The sequence below is a fragment of the Osmerus mordax genome, chromosome 5 (assembly GCF_038355195.1).
Source record: "Osmerus mordax isolate fOsmMor3 chromosome 5, fOsmMor3.pri, whole genome shotgun sequence".
In the NCBI taxonomy this organism is placed as follows: Eukaryota; Metazoa; Chordata; class Actinopteri; order Osmeriformes; family Osmeridae; genus Osmerus; species Osmerus mordax.
Genome location: NC_090054.1, coordinates 1,060,324 through 1,077,682, shown reverse-complemented (window position 1 = coordinate 1,077,682; position 17,359 = coordinate 1,060,324). Strand labels below are relative to the sequence as shown.

The following is a 17,359-nucleotide window of genomic DNA, read 5'->3' as shown; positions in this document are numbered from 1 at the left end:
CGATTAAGCCCGAGTGCAGGGATCGGTCTTGCCTGACTGAACTTGCACAAGCTTCATTTGTTGTTTTGGAACTCACGTTTTTTTATATGCTTGCTTGTCATGCTATTAACTATACAGTAGGGTAGGCCTGACAGCCTAGCCAGCTAGCTCATTCGCTAAGCTGTCATTTTTTGTACTGGGTGTGTAGGTCTTGGTGTCTGTCACTGAGGTGCTTGGCGAGGTTAGAAGTATTTCCTCCCTTGCACGAATCTGTTATAGCAGCTTTTACAAATAGGCTTCGTAATGTCCGTGTGTTTGCCATCAGCGTCGGCTGTGTAGGCAAAGTAGTCCCACAGTAGACTGAATCGCTTCGTCTCGTTTGACCTACAAGTACCAAACATTGGGAAATTCTAATACCGAACTGTTTTGAACAAAAAAAAATATCAACCTAAACAAACAAAAAAAGTACCTAAACTTCGGTATACCGTGCAACACTAGTCCAGACCAGTCCAGTCCAGACTAGTCTAGTCCAGTCTAGACTAGTTCAGTCCCCACTAGTCCAGTCCAGACTAGTCCAGTCTAGACTAGTCCAGTCCACACTAGTCCAGTCCCCATTAGTAAGTAAGTAAGACTTTATTTATATAGCACATTTCATACAAGAATTGTAGCTCAAGGTGCTTTACATAAAATCAATAAAAACAATAATCACTAAGTGATAAACAATTCAAACAAAAATAAAAATCCCAATAAGATCTCTGTTCAAGAGAGAAAACAACTTTAAAAGTAGGAAAACCCTTTTGAGATAAAATTACTTAAATGCTTCGGTAAAAAGGTAGGTTTTAAGCTGTCTTTTAAACATGTCTAGAGTGTTTGCTTCCCTAATATTTATGGGTAATTTGTTCCATAGTTTTGGGGCGTAATTGACAAAGGCTGAATCACCAATCTTCTTATGACTGCTTCTGGTGACCTCTAATAGGCCTGCATTTGATTGTGTTCTAGCTGGTGTGTAGTTTATAAAGGAGTTAGCAATGTAGCTAGGTCCTTGTCCGTGTAGAGCTTTGTATGTGAGGAAATGGACCTTAAAGTCAATTCTGAAGGTAACAGGGAGCCAGTGTAAAGTAGCTAGGACAGGACTAATGTGTTCTCTCCTTTTAGTTTTGGTTAATAATCTAGTTGCAGGATTTTGAATGAGCTGTAGTCTTTCAGTGGTTTTCTTGGGAAGACCAGTGAAAAGTGCGTTACAGTAGTCCAGCCGGCTGGATATAAAAGCATGAATTAACTTCTCTGCATCATTTTGGTTTATGAATGGTCGTACCTTTGCTATATTCCTCAGGTGAAAGAAAGCTGTTTTGGTCACTTTATTAATGTGAGAGTTGAAATTCAAATCTGAGTCCAGGATTACACCGAGACTCGTCACCTCTGGTTTAAGACAGGGGGTTAAGCCTCCAAGATTCTTAATAAGCATCTCTCTTTTGGATTTGGGGCCACATAGTAGGACTTCGGTTTTGTCTTCATTTAATTTAAGAAAGTTATCATTCATCCATTTGTTTATTGCCAACAGGCAGTTGGTAATAGAATTGATGGCCGTTGCATTGTTGGGTTCAGTGGATATATATAGTTGTGTGTCATCCGCATAGCTATGGAAATCTATGTTATGTTCTCTGATTATGTCGCCGAGTGGTAACATATAAAGAGAAAAAAGTAATGGACCTAAGCAGCTTCCTTGAGCAACCCCGTAGCAGTTCTCATGTTTGTTGGACCTATGGTCACCTAAACTAACACATTAGTCCAGACCAGTCCACACTAGTCCAGACCAGTCCAGACTAGTCCAGTCAAGGCTAGTCCAGTCCAGACTAGTCCAGTCCACACTAGTCCTGTTCAGTCCAGACAAGACCACATCCCAGGGAAAAGTGTGTCCGGTTATGGATAGTCTGCGTTAGGCAGACTTCAGGGACATGTGAAAGGTGCTGGTGTTTTGGTCCACGGGAAGGTCAGGGTTTTTTTTTCAGCTTTTTCTTTGACAAATCATGATGCCAGAGGCAGATTGTAAGCTTTCAAATAATGTGTCATACGTTGAACAATAGTTGAAGGAGATATGCTTGTTTGAACGTTGAACTTTTTCACACTTACTACAGACAGGTACAAAAGTGTACATGAAAATGCTTGCCTACTGTTGTAGAAAAATGCAGAATCAATCATTAAAAGTATAAAATGCCTTTTATTCGTATTAGTATGACTACACTGCATATAGCCAGATGATCACACATTCCCTAAACAGGACAGATATTTAACTTACTCAGGCCATGGACAAAACAGATGGTTTCACAGGGATTTTTTTTCCGGCAGCAAAATGTTTGTTAATAGCATTAATGTAACATTAGAAAAAGGAAAGTGGAAAGATAAAAAAGATGACAGACATGTAGACGTTTTACCAGCACGTGTCACATTGGTATAATCTATGTCAGTACATGTCCTTCTGTGACTATATGTGTGAGGGTTGTTTGTGTGTGGGGGTGTGTGTGTGGGGGGGGGGGGGGTAGTGTGTGTGTAGTGTGTGGGTGTGTGTGTAGTGTGTGTGTGTGTGTGTGTGTGTAGTGTAGTGTGTGTGTAGTGTGTGTAGTGTGTGTGTAGTGTGTGTGTAGTGTGTGTGTGTAGTGTGTGTGTAGTGTGTGTGTGTAGTGTGTGTGAGTCAGGAGAGTCAGGTGGCTGAGCGGTGAGGGAATCGGGCTAGTAATCCGAAGGTTGCCAGTTCGATTCCCGGTCATGCAAACTGACGTTGTGTCCTTGGCAAGGCACTTCACCCTACTTGCCTCGGGGGAATGTCCCTGTACTTACTGTAAGTCGCGTGTGAGTGTGTGTGTGTGTGTGTAGTGTGTGGGGTCCCTGCTGTCATTAATGAAGCTGGCCGAAAGCTGTGGGAGTACTTCCTGTTTCACACAGTGTGTGAGAGCTTATTGGTCCTGACATGTAGAGGAACAAGATGATTGGTGTCTCTCCCAGGAAGCAGACAGCCCAGCTGCAGCACAAGGATCTGCAGGCTGTGGTAGAGACCAGGGGAGAGACCTGGGGAGAGACCTGGGTAACTATCCACCCGGCTTGTCTCTACTGTCACAGCACAGTCTGGTGCACAATACTGCTGATGTACAAGACTTCTTAATTTTTTTTTTTTACAACAAACACAGACACCCACATGCATACACACACTAGCATGCTGCAGAACAGTGTCCACAAGGGATGAGATAGTGAAATTGGACTGAGATTGGAAGCAAACTGCACCATTTATTTCAATCAAAGCTAAAGCCTTCCGATGTTTAGTTGTGTGTGGTTATTGTGTGTGTGTGTGTGTAATAGGGATGGCCCAATTCTCAATATAGTATTGAACCATTCGGTACAACATCCGCGGTTCAATACATGTTTGTGAATTGTGTTTGTTTTGGATTTTGCGTTTAAATAATGTGTGTTTTCTTTCATCACAGAATTGTCTGTTTGTGTCTACCAGTGCTGTATACCAGTATATATCCAGTCACTATGCACTAAAGAATTGTTTTAGATTATAAGTCAAATAAAGAAAGAGAATTGCAAAAAATATATATATACAGGATATTTTTTTTCCTCCTGTCCCCTAAGCATAGAATATCAAAAAACACTCTGGTGAGCCAAGCCATCTGAACAGAATCAAAAACTGTGGTTTAAGAACTGTGATATTGAACTGTGGGCCAGGCCGGTTCTAAGGGGGGCACTTATAATATTTGTGTGGCAGATAATATTAAAAAAAGAAAAACTCCCGCATCAAATACAATCATGACAGTTTGTATGATTTGAAATTGTCATTTACTCTCACACTAGCATTTAATTATCACGCCAAATAATTACACTGCTCTGAACTGTAAGAAAAGTAAAAAAAAAAAGTTACAAATAACACAACATATAATTATCACTTATAAACAAATATCAATCACGTCTTACTAAACCTAGCAGTCACGCGAAAGTGAATGAGGTAAACAAATCCATTCTGTTTCCTTTTTCTGAGCCTATGCAGATCACGTGAAAAATGATTGAGTCTTTGCATAATCTTTCTCATTTTTATATCTTGTCAGTTTTTAAGGACGATAAGCAACAATACAGACTATCCATACAAATATCAATTAAATTGTACTCCAAGTTTCTCTCAGATTGCACCAAATTGAAGCTTTAAACTGCTCAAATTTAAAATCATTATCCGGTGCAATAAAAATGTTTTGCCCCCCAAAATGTCAATTTTGGGGGGCCCTACTAAAGTGGGCTAGAACCAGGCCTGCTGGTTGCATCCGTAGTATGTACTGTATGTGAGAATGTGTGTGTACAGTGTGTGAGTATGTATTTGTGTACAATATGTGTGCGTGAATGTACAGTTTGTTAGAATGTGCGTGTGTGTGTGTGTCAGAACCAGGATGTAGATGTTGGGATCAGTGCAGCTTAGTGGCTGGAGTGTCTGACAGAGGTCCCGTCTGTACGTCGCTTTGGATAAATGAACATATTATTACGTTAGACTGGAACTGTGTGTGTGTGTGTGTGTGTGTGTGCAGCATGTGAGTGTGTGAGTACACACCTCCCTATGAGAGGCCGTATAGGACTTAATTCATACTTGATCTCACATACACGCCATGACCTCACATATATACCATTATACTCTCACATATATACCATTATACTCTCACGTATATACCATTATACTCTCACGTATATACCATTATACTCTCACGTATACACCATTATACTCTCACGTATACACCATTATACTCTCACATACACACCATGACCTCACATATATACCATTATACTCTCACATATATACCATTATACTCTCACATATACACCATTATACTCTCACATATACACTATTATACTCTCACATATACACCATTATACTCTCACATATACACCATTATACTCTCACATATACACTATTATACTCTCACATATACACTATTATACTCTCACATATACACCATTATACTCTTGCACATAAACTGGCATACTCTCTTACACACACAAAAATACCGTCTTATATGCACCATCATACTAAAGTATGACAATATATGTAAGAGACAAATAGTATGTGTGAAACAGAATGTTACTATATGTAAGAGAATAACAGGATGTGTAAGAGAGAATACTTATCTATGTGAGAGAGAATACTTGTCTATGTGAGAGAGAATACTTGTCTATATGAGAGAGAATACTTGTCTATGTGAGAGAGAATACTTGTCTATATGAGAGAGAATACTTGTCTATGTGAGAGAGTTTGATTGAAACGGAAGGCAGTTTGATTGAAAAGGAAGTAGTACTGAATTCTCAGTTCCTGATTGGCTTACAAATGAAGAAGAAGGATTTGGGGTAGATGTAGCTAACGCCCACCTTCCCTATCAAGACGAGACTGAGTGACATGGCAAGATGGCAGAGAGTGGGCGGCTTAATGAAGCCATTGGACTTATTAATAACATTTTGAATACTCTAAATGATGCGGCGTAATTGTAGGGAGGACAGACCCGTTCCTGAAATACGTTTTTACAGTTATTCCTGGGGAAATTATGGAATTAAATTACATATTAACTATACTAAAATAATTGTGCACAATAATATTGGCTAAATGTAGACGTTTTTAAAGGTTTAATTTTACCTCGAAGCTTTTTGTGAAAATGAGGCTAGTTTCACGACGGCGACTTTGGATGTAGACTAGGCTACTTTAACATGTTAGCTGATTAGCCAGTATGAGTGAGATATGTATACAGTCACATTAACAAACCTCTTCTTTGTAAACTATTTCGTCTTTAATTCGATGGGAACACATCACATTAACAATTCCAAAACGCACCACACGCCAAACACATTTTTTGTCAAGCGTCTCTAAGCTCAGATTCCGAGTCGGATCCATGAAGCTATTTCGTTGCAGTGAATGGGTGCGGGCACTCATCGTGCATAGGGGTCTACACTCAAATAGGATCCTAAAAGTCCCAACTGGAAAATGTTGTGAACAGATTTACATCAAATTCAGGTTGTGGCATTGAAGCTTAGGTTAGTAGCCAAGGGTGTAAAGACCACTCGACTAATTAAAGACGTCAACGGTTAAAACCCCAGTGCCACGGGACGGTATTCACACAGGCATTTAATTTAAATGATAGTTTGTTTCATCAATTGAAAAACTGATCTAGGACTTTTGACTCAAGTAGTGGGGGTCGGTATAGCTTCCTAAACAACTATGTAATTCTACATTTGAGTTTTTTTGTGGATTTGCTTGAATCGTTGTCAGAAATGTTGGAATCAAAGACGACAGCCATCCACAGTGGCTATTTCTGACGCTAACGATGAAATGCGCCTGCTCTTCAGACCTCGATCAGGTGCATCACGGAGCGGCAGCAGCACTCTGTCAGGAGTTAGTCTTAACCGAAATACTGCGGAGTTTGATATTGGGTTTGCGCCATCACTTGGCTGGCATTAAGACTAGCTCCTGACAGAGTGCTGCTGCCGCTCCTTGATGCACCTGATCCAGGTCTGAAGAGCCGGCGCATTTCATTGTCAACGTTAGCGTTAGAAACAGCCCCCGTGTATGGCTGTCGTCTTTGATACAACATTTCTGACAATGACGCCGCAGGATTTGGAGTATGCAAAATGTTATTAATGAATCCATCTTGTCATGTCACTCAGTCTCGTCTTGATAGGGAAGGTGGGCGTTAGCTACATCTACCCCAAATCCTTCTTCATGTGTAAGCCAATCAGGAACTGAGAATTCAGTACTACTTCCTTTTCAATCAAACTCTCTCACATAGACAAGTATTCTCTCTCATATAGACAAGTATTCTCTCTCACAAAGACAAGTATTCTCTCTCACAAAGACAAGTATTCTCTCTCACATAGACAAGTATTCTCTCTCACATAGACAAGTATTCTCTCTTACATAGACAAGTATTCTCTCTTACATAGACAAGTATTCTCTCTTACACATCCTGTTATTCTCGTACATATACTAACATTCTGTTTCACACATACTATTTGTCTCTTGCATATATTGTCATACTTTAGTATGATGGTGCATATAAGAGGGTATTTTTGTGTGTGTAAGAGAGTATGCCAGTTTATGTGCAAGAGTATAATGGTGTATATGTGAGAGTATAATAGTGTATATGTGAGAGTATAATGGTGTATATGTGAGAGTATAATGGTGTATATGTGAGAGTATAATGGTGTATATGTGAGAGTATAATAGTGTTTATGTGAGAGTATAATGGTACATATGTGAGAGTATAATGGTATATATGTGAGAGTATAATGGTATATATGTGAGGTTATGGTGTTGTATGTGAGACCAAGTAGTTTATGTGCAAGAGTATAATGGTATATATGTGAGATTATAATGGTATATATGTGAGAGTATGATGGTATATATGTGAGAGTATAATGGTATATATGTGAGAGTATGATGGTATATATGTGAGACTATAATGGTGTATATGTGAGAGTATAATGGTGTATATGTGAGAGTATAATGGTGTATATGTGAGAGTATAATAGTGTTTATGTGAGAGTATAATGGTACATATGTGAGAGTATAATGGTATATATGTGAGAGTATAATGGTATATATGTGAGGTTATGGTGTTGTATGTGAGACCAAGTAGTTTATGTGCAAGAGTATAATGGTATATATGTGAGATTATAATGGTATATATGTGAGAGTATAATGGTATATATGTGAGAGTATAATGGTATATATGTGAGGTCATGGTGTGTATGTGAGACCAAGTATGAATTATGGCCTATACGGCCTCTCATACCTCCCCTCTGCCTTTCTCCAGCCTTCCATCTGCCTTCCCCAAGCCAAACCCACACACACACACACACTCTCACACACATACACTGCATGCACACACACACACTCTCACACACATACACTGCATGCACACACACACACACTCTCACACACATACACTGCATGCACACACACACACACACACACTCTCACACACATACACTGCATGCACACACACACACTCTCACACACATACACTGCATGCACACACACACACTCTCACACACATACACTGCATGCACACACACACACACACACACTCTCACACACATACACTGCATGCACACACACACACTCTCACACACATACACTGCATGCACACACACACACACACTCTCACACACATACACTGCATGCACACACACACACACACTCTCACACACATACACTGCATGCACACACACACACTCTCACACACACACTGCATGCACACACACACACACACTCTCACACACATACACTGCATGCACACACACACACTCTCACACACATACACTGCATGCACACACACACACACTCTCACACACATAGACTGCATGCACACACACTCTCACACACATACACTGCATGCACACACACACACACACACTCTCACACACATACACTGCATACATACACACATACCCTTCAGCTTCCCTGCCAGTTTGCCAGCAGTGGAAGTGATGCCTCCACATTACAGCTGGATAGTGTGTTAATGAACCAGAGCAGGCTGATAGATGTTACTGTAAACCTGTCTGTCTGCTAACCTGTCTGTCTGTCTGCTAACCTGTCTGTCTGCTAACCTATCTGTCTGTCTGCTAACCTGTCTGTCTGCTAACCTGTCTGTCTATCTGTCTGTCTGCTAACCTGTCTGTCTGCTAACTTGTCTGTCTGCCAACTTGTCTTTCTGCTAACCTGTCTGTCTGCTAACCTGTCTGTCTGCTAACCTGTCTGTCTGCCAACTTGTCTTTCTGCTAACCTGTCTGTCTGCCAACCTGTCTTTCTGCTGAACCTGAGACTGCAGAGTTGACAACTGCAGATGAAGGAAGATTATGAGCAGCTAGTGCAACTGTAATCTAGTGGGATTACAGCACTGTGTCAGTGAGCTAGCCAACTAAGCCTGGCACTCACTTAAAACAACACACACGCACGCACACACAGAGTACAGCTGTACACACACGCACGCACAAACACACACACACAAAGTACAGCTGTACAAACACGCATGCACAGACACACACACAGAGTACAGCTGTACAGCCACATGAACCAGAAATATCAGAGCGACACTCAAACATGTTTCAACACATCTGTCTGCTTAGATTTTTACCCTCAAGAGGACAACAGTGCAGGAGACAGTAGTGAACCGGGTGTAGTGTACTAGGAGACAGTAGTGATCCGGGTGTAGTGTACTAGGAGACAGTACTGAACCGGGTGTAGTGTACTAGGAGACAGTAGTGAACCGGGTGTAGTGTACTAGGAGACAGTAGTGATCCGGGTGTAGTGTACTAGGAGACAGTACTGAACCGGGTGTAGTGTACTAGGAGACAGTAGTGATCCGGGTGTAGTGTACTAGGAGACAGTACTGAACCGGGTGTAGTGTATTAGGAGACAGTAGTGATCCGGGTGTAGTGTACAAGGAGACAGTAGTGATCCGGGTGTAGTGTACTAGGAGACAGTAGGGAACCGGGTGTAGTGTACTAGGAGACTGTAGTGAACCAGGTGTAGTGTACTAGGAGACAGTAGGGAACCGGGTGTAGTGTACTAAACTACTCCTCCTAGTCTCTCCATCCTGTATCAAGCACCTCAGTTCTCCCTTCCTTCTCCCTCTCCACTCCGTCTTCTCTCCTCCCCTCTCTCCCTCTCCTCTCCATGCCCCCCCCTTCCTCCTCCCTGTCCCTCCAGCCACCAGGTGAGAGCAGCCAGGCTGTTTCTCCTCTCCCTCCACCCCCTCCTTCTCCTCACTGTCTCCCCAGCCACCAGGTGAGAGCAGCCAGGCTGTTTCTCCTCTCCCTCCACCCCCTCCTCCTCCTCCCTGTCCCCCCAGCCACCAGGTTAGAGCAGCCAGGCTGTTTCTCCTCTCCCTCCACCCCCTCCTCCTCCTCCCTGTCCCCCCAGCCACCAGGTGAGAGCAGCCAGGCTGTTTCTCCTGTCCCCCCAGCCACCAGGTGAGAGCAGCCAGGCTGTTTCTCCTCTCCCTCCCCCCTTCCTCCTCCCTGTCCCCCCAGCCACCAGGTGAGAGCAGCCAGGCTGTTTCTCCTCCCCCCTCCTCCTCCCTGTCCCCCCAGCCACCAGGTGAGAGCAGCCAGGCTGTTTCTCCTCCCCCCTCCTCCTCCCTGTCCCCCCAGCCACCAGGTGAGAGCAGCCAGGCTGTTTCTCCTCCCCCCCCCTCCTCCTCCCTGTCCCCCCAGCCACCAGGTGAGAGCAGCCAGGCTGTTTCTCTTCCCCCCTCCCTCCTCCTTGTCCCCCGAGCAGCCAGGCTGTAGGCTGTTCTGCAGAGGAAAGGAACCCCCCCCTGCTGCTTGACTATAAAGGCAAGCGCCACTTTGAGGTCATTCTCTCTCCATCTAATTTCACCCCTGGGTACGCTTGAGTAGACTTCATGAGAGCGGGCATCATTTTAAACTCTTGTTTCAGGCCCCATTTCTCTCTCTGCCATTTATGTGGCCTCCCCCTCATCTGTGATGGACGTCTGGACGAAACACAGCCAGGTGCATGCTGGGACACTGGTGGAGAAACATGACACCCTCCAGATAACCCTGCTGGGAGGGGAGAAAGGAGGAACGTGGGTGGGGACTGTGGGGAAGGTAGCCAGGAAGGCTGGGAGGTAGAGAGGGGAGGAGGTACGCAAAGGGAGATGTAAAGCGGGAGAGAGTTTGAGAGAGAGAGACAGGGCTTGACAGGTAAGGGGGCTGCTGTCAGACAGAGGCCTGGGGGAGGTGGGGGTCATGCTGGGGGAGACACATGAGACATGCAGAGACAAAGAAGGTCAGGGGAAGGATGTGGGACTCTCTCTTTCTGCCTCTCTTCACCCCTTTTGTCTCTCTCTCTTTCCCTCTCTCTCTCTCCTTCTCCTGTCCTTGTTCAACCAGGCAACATGTGTTATCTGTGTTCTGGATTATGTGACCCTGTGCGAAGAACAGTCCTTAGAAAAGCAGCTAGCTGTGAAGCGCTGCAGCCAGTGTTAGCAGGGGGGAGGGGAGGGGGGGTGTTGTCAGTAGCTTGTGCCTGGAGGGTGAGAGCTTTCTTCACACCTGTCTCAGAGGATAAGTGGTCTTGTCACTGCTAAAGCTAATCTGTTGCAACGCTCAGTCACACTCTGTCCCCCTTCAGCTCACTCTTTTCCTCTATGTCCTTGGCTACAGGTAGCTTTGGTGGCACTAGCTTTGTTATCGCAGCTAGCCATGACCGCACTGCTAGCTTGGTGGCGCTAGCTTTGTTAGCATATTTGGGGAGGGAGAGGAGGGGTGAGGCAGAGGAGAGAGGAAGGGTGAGACAGAGGGGAGAGAGGAAGGGAGAGGCAGAGGGGAAGGAGGGGAAGGAGGGGAGAGAGGAGGGGTCAGGCACAGGAGAAGAGGAGAGAGGCTGAGGGGAGGAGGGGTGAGGCAGAGCAGAGGAGGGGAGAGGCAGAGCAGAGGAGGGGAGAGAGGAGGGGAGAGGCAATGGGGAGAGAGGCAGAGGGGAGGAGGGAGGCAGTGTGATAGTGATCTGGGTGGCACTCTAACATAAAAGAGACTGGGTTATATCAGAGCTCTACTCAGTTGAGCCAGTGTGTCGTCAATGTGCCCTGCTATTAACTGGCTGTCATGATAATAATCTGTTCATGTAGAAGACGCTTTCATCCAGAACATCGTTCATGGGGAGGTTTGAACGTACAACCCATGATGTCATGATGTCATGATGTCATGATGTCATGATGTCATGATGTCATGATGTCATGATGTCATGATGTCATGATGTTGAGCTGTACAATGTACGGCTGAGCTGTCTACGTCCCTGTCCTGAGAGAGCCTGGTCAGCTCTGCAGCTCTGCAGCTCTCTGCAGCTCTGCAGCTCTGCAGCTCTACAGCTCTCTGCAGCTCTACAGCTCTCTGCAGCTCTCTGCAGCTCTACAGCTCTCTGCAGCTCTACAGCTCTGCAGCTCTCTGCAGCTCTACAGCTCTCTGCAGCTTTCTGCAGCTCTCTGCAGCCCTCTGCAGCTCTCTGCAGCTCTCTGCAGCTCTCTGCAGCCCTCTGCAGCTCTCTGCAGCTCTCTACAGCTCTGCAGCTCTCTGCAGCCCTCTACAGCTTTCTACAGCTCTGCAGCTCTCTACAGCTCTCTACAGCTCTGCAGCTCTCTACAGCTCTCTACAGCTCTCTGCAGCTCTACAGCTCTGCAGCTCTACAGCTCTGCAACTCTCTGCAGCTCTCTGCAACTCTCTGCAGCTCTGCAGCTGCAGCTCTCTGCAGCCCTCTACAGCTCTCTGCAGCTCTACAGCTCTGCAGCTCTCTGCAGCTCTGCAGCTCTACAGCTCTCTGCAGCTCTACAGCTCTCTGCAGCTCTCTGCAGCTCTACAGCTCTCTGCAGCTCTACAGCTCTGCAGCTCTCTGCAGCTCTACAGCTCTGCAGCTCTGCAGCCCTCTGCAGCTCTACAGCTCTGCAGCTCTCTGCAGCTCTACAGCTCTCTGCAGCTCTACAGCTCTGCAGCTCTCTGCAGCTCTACAGCTCTCTGCAGCTTTCTGCAGCTCTCTGCAGCCCTCTGCAGCCCTCTGCAGCTCTCTGCAGCTCTCTGCAGCTCTCTGCAGCCCTCTGCAGCTCTCTGCAGCTCTCTACAGCTCTGCAGCTCTCTGCAGCCCTCTACAGCTTTCTACAGCTCTGCAGCTCTCTACAGCTCTCTACAGCTCTGCAGCTCTCTACAGCTCTCTGCAGCTCTACAGCTCTGCAGCTCTACAGCTCTGCAACTCTCTGCAGCTCTCTGCAACTCTCTGCAGCTCTGCAGCTGCAGCTCTCTGCAGCCCTCTACAGCTCTCTGCAGCTCTACAGCTCTGCAGCTCTACAGCTCTGCAGCTCTCTGCAGCTCTGCAACTCTCTGCATCTCTGCAGCTCTCTGCAACTCTCTGCAGCTCTGCAGCTGCAGCTCTCTGCAGCTCTACAGCTCTGCAGCTCTCTGCAGCTCTGCAACTCTCTGCAGCTCTCTGCAGCTCTCTGCAGCTCCGCAGGCTTTGTGAACACTGTGTGGATCTGGTGGGGGTTGTGTGATTTTGGCATTGTGGCGCTCACTGAAGCTGTAGGATGTCACGTCCTGCTGTCTGCCGCGTGCGAGTGTATGTGCATGTGTTATCCTGTTGCAGTGTGTGTGTGTGCATGTGTTTTACTGTTGCAGTGTGTGTGTCAAGGTGTGGGGGGTTGGCTTCAGTGTTGGTGTGTGTGTGTGTGTGTGTGTGTGTGTGTGTGTGTGTGTGTGTGTGTGTGTGTGTGTGTGTGTGTGTGTGTGTGTGTGTGTGTGTGTGTGTGTGTGTGTGTGTGTGTGTGTGTGTGTGTGTGTGTGGAAAGAACGCGGTGCTTCTTTAATCAACATTATTGTTTGTTGTGTTTTCTACCATTGATTCAATTGAATGTAATCTCCCCCCCACAGCCAGCCCCACAGGTGCCCCTCCCAAGGAGTATCCTGGGCCCTCAGAGGTGTTCCGGGAGAGCAGCAGCACCACAGGCATGGTGGTGGGCATCGTGGCAGCGGCCGCCCTCTGCATCCTCATCCTGCTCTACGCCATGTACAAGTACCGCAACCGCGACGAGGGCTCCTACCAGGTGGATGAGAGCCGCAACTACATCAGCAACTCTGCCCAGGCCAACGGCGCTGCACTGAAGGAGAAGCCTGCCAACATGGCCGCCAAGACGGGGGGGAAGGGCAAGAAGAACAAAGACAAGGAGTACTACGTGTGATTGGCTGCTCCTCGTCTCTGGACTCTGCTGCAGAGACAGGTGCGAGGAAACGCCTGTACAGGAACTTCTAACTGAACTCAACTATATTTAGTCTTCATTTGGGACTTGAGGATCGGCGGGACTTTGCAACATTGAGGATCTGGAGGGACAACTTCCTGTGTGGTTGTACGAGAACACAGAGGATTGTGGGATAGCACATGGAGGTCTTGTCACAAGACGTTTGAGGAGCAGAGACAGCATGACTCCCTCCACTGACTCACTGCCCCTAAACAGTGCCATCTCTCTGTCTCTCTCCTTCCATTTCTTTCTCTTTTCCTCCCTCCCTCTCTCTCTTTCTCTCTCTCTTTTCCTCTCTCCCTCTCTCCCTCCCTCTCTCTCTGGCCTCTGGAGAGAAGGGAGGAGAGGACATTTTGAGAGAAACTCCCTATATGTCAGTCTGTGTGTTCACTGACAGTGTTTGTGTACCCGGGACCTTGTCTAGAACAGCAGCATCAACAAGTAAACACAGAAACCTGGCAGAGGACAGAGGACAGCAGAAGCACAGAGGAGAGGAGGGAGGAGGGGGGAGGGGAGGAAGGGAGAAAAGGAGAGGAGGGGGGAGGGCAGGAAGGGAGAGAGGAGAGGATGGGATGTGAAGAGGAGAAGGAGAAGAGAGGAGAATAACAAAGAGACAGAAGCTGGCTCGACTGTATTTACACTTTTCCTCTCCAGCGACAGAGCCTGGTCAGCTCTGCAGCTGACCAGGCTGCAGAGCTGCCCGAGGGCAGCTGACTCACCTGGAGAGAGCAGACGCCCTGGACCTGCTCCCTGGACCTGCTCCCTGGTCCCTGGACCTGCTCCCTGGACCTGCTCCCTGGACCTGCTCCCTGGACCTGCTCCCTGGACCTGTTCCCTAGTCCTGTTCCCTGGACCTGCTCCCTAGTCCTGCTCCCTGGACCTGCTCCCTGGACCTGCTCCCTGGACCTGCTCCCTGGTCCTGCTCCCTGGACCTGCTCCCTGGACCTGCTCCCTGGACCTGCTCCCTGGTCCTGCTCCCTGGACCTGCTCCCTGGTCCTGCTCCCTGGTCCTGCTCCCTGGACCTGCTCCCTGGACCTGCTCCTTGGAGGGACAGACGTGCACCCAGGCTCCAGCTGAGCCAGGCTCCATGACCATGGCTGATCTGGGGGTTAGATGTTCTGGAACCATCAGGATCCAGTCCTCCACCTGCCCCTCATCTCTCTGTGCTTCTCTCTGCTCGGGTTACAGCCTCTCTGCTCCCCCAAAAAACTCTTCTTTTTTTTTAACAAACATTTTAAAAATCAAACAAAAAATATAATTAAATGTTCTAAGTGTTGCTTGATATAAGGTTTTATGATGACATCTGCCAATAACTTTTCAGTTGGGTCTTTTTGACTCTTCCTCCATTCTACATGCTAGGATGTTTAGTTTTTATACTGAGCTAACATGAGACCTGACCCAGTACTAGCCTACCTTGTCCTAAGCCTGCCCTAAGCCTGCCTAAGCGTGTCCTAAGTGTGTGCTAAGCGTGTTGTGGCCAAAGACAGAAGTGTGAGATGGCCCTTGTTTTCTGGACGCTGATGGAGTCACTGCCTCCACCTCATACTGAGCCCAGACAGCAGCTGCTGAGGGTGGAGATGATGGTGGAGTCACTGCCTCCATCTCATACTGAGCCCAGACAGCAGCTGCTGAGGGTGGAGATGATGGTGGAGTCACTGCCTCCACCTCAAACTGAGCCCAGACAGCAGCTGCTGAGGGTGGAGATGATGGTGGAGTCACTGCCTCCACCTCAAACTGAGCTACACACAGCAGCTGTCTAGGCCCCTCCTGATGGTGGTGTTAAATATAACGATGATGGAGATGATGGTGGTGTTAGGATGGAGATGATGGTGGTGTTAAATATAACTAGGATAGAGATGGTGGGGTTAAATATAACTATAATGGGTGATGGTGGTGATGGGAATAATGTTAAATATGACTATGATGATGATGGTGATGGGAATAATGTTAAATATGACTATGATGGTGATGGGAATAATGTTAAATATGACTATGATAATGATGATGGGAATAATGTTAAATATAACTATGATGATGATGGTGATGATGGTGATGGGGATGATGTTAAATATAACTATGATGATGATGGTGATGATGGAGATGGGGATGATGTCAAATATAACTATGATGATGAAGGGGATGATGATGGTGATAATGATTTATCTTTGCAAGTGTTTCCAAGTGGATACCTACTGTGTGTTTGTGAGAGAGAGAGAGAGAGAGAGAGAGAGAGAGAGAGAGAGAGAGAGAGAGAGAGAGAGAGAGAGAGAGAGAGGGAGGGAGAGAGGAGAGATAGGGAGAGAGAGGAGAGGGAGGGAGATCTGGCTCTGATTGGACAGTCTGTCATTCTGCATCACCTAAAACTAGAACACATCTCAGCTCCTTCTAGTTCCACCTTCTTTAGGTCGACCCGTGATCTTTTTTTACTGTATTTTACGTTCAAATGTGACAATTCTTTATTGATGTCAAAGTACAATTTATTATAAAAATAGTTTTGAACAATTAAATCAATAAAATATTAAGGAAGTGCATTTCAGTGTATGAAGAACGTTATTATGTAGAATATACTGTATGTGTGATATTTTTAATAGACGCTGACGTCAGAGAAGAAGGCAAGCTCTATGCCATTAACGGCCCTATTTTAACGATCTGAAACGCAAGTATCAAAACGCAAAGAACAAGTAACTTTGTGGGCGGGATTTCGGCGCTGTTGCTATTAGAGTTTTTTCCAATTGCTTAAGCACAATTTTGAAAACAGGGCTTACTTTGTCAAAACACGATTCACACAACTAGACACACAAGTAGCAAAACAGCTCCAATCTTTTGCGAAATGAAACACTAAACTATACAATCATGTATAAAAACCCATTTCTGTCACCGTATGCCACACACATGGTTCATAAAATTGGACTCTGTTTGAATCAGTTACACACTGTAGTGAAAAATGTAAAACACTTTTACACTAACTATTCTTTTCTAATGATATAACCTGCTCGATTTTGTCAGAGATATTGTTCCAGTAGAGTACGTACAAGTACATGAATATGTTGACCAAACACAACACACAAGACTAGTACTGCACACTGCTGAAAATATTTACTGTATTTCTCCACATTGTCTACGTAAAGGTTGCGTTTTGCGCAGAAAATCAGAACATATTTCAAATTGAATACTGTATAGTAGGCTACATACTGTAAACACAGCAAATACATTTGTGGAGACAAATGAAAGTATTCAGCAAATGAAATACAGTACATTGTTTCAATCATGGACTGCCATGAATGTGTACAAAGTACTGACGTAGTGCATATAGCTGTAGCTACATTTTACTGTACTGTACTGTAGACAGTGCTCTTGTTGAAATGTACAAATTACTGTTGCAACAGTATATCTGCTGAGGTTGGGCTAAACTCTCTGTCCAGCTTCTCTCTCAATGTTGCCCCTTGGTTCACAACATGGTCAACCAATGTACGAATGTCATTAGACACTGTAAATTTGCCCTATTCTTCTACGGCCTCAGTTCTACCTCTCCCTATCCCTACCACTCTTCCTCCATGGGCTCCCCCTCTCATCC

At 45.8% G+C, this 17,359-nt stretch overlaps 1 protein-coding gene across 19 annotated transcripts in view; it reads left to right on the top strand.

Annotated features, from left to right (window-relative positions):
• Positions 1–13,893, top strand: part of LOC136942821 (neurexin-1a-like) — a 206,872-nt gene extending 192,979 nt beyond the window's left edge. For all 19 annotated transcript variants that reach the window (XM_067235830.1, XM_067235833.1, XM_067235828.1 and 16 more), the window contains one exon: positions 13,420–13,893. In XM_067235830.1, the coding sequence (XP_067091931.1) occupies positions 13,420–13,727 (308 nt within the window). In that variant the 3' untranslated portion in view covers positions 13,728–13,893. The remainder of the gene's footprint in view (positions 1–13,419) is intronic.
• Positions 13,894–17,359: the final 3,466 nt, after the last annotated feature.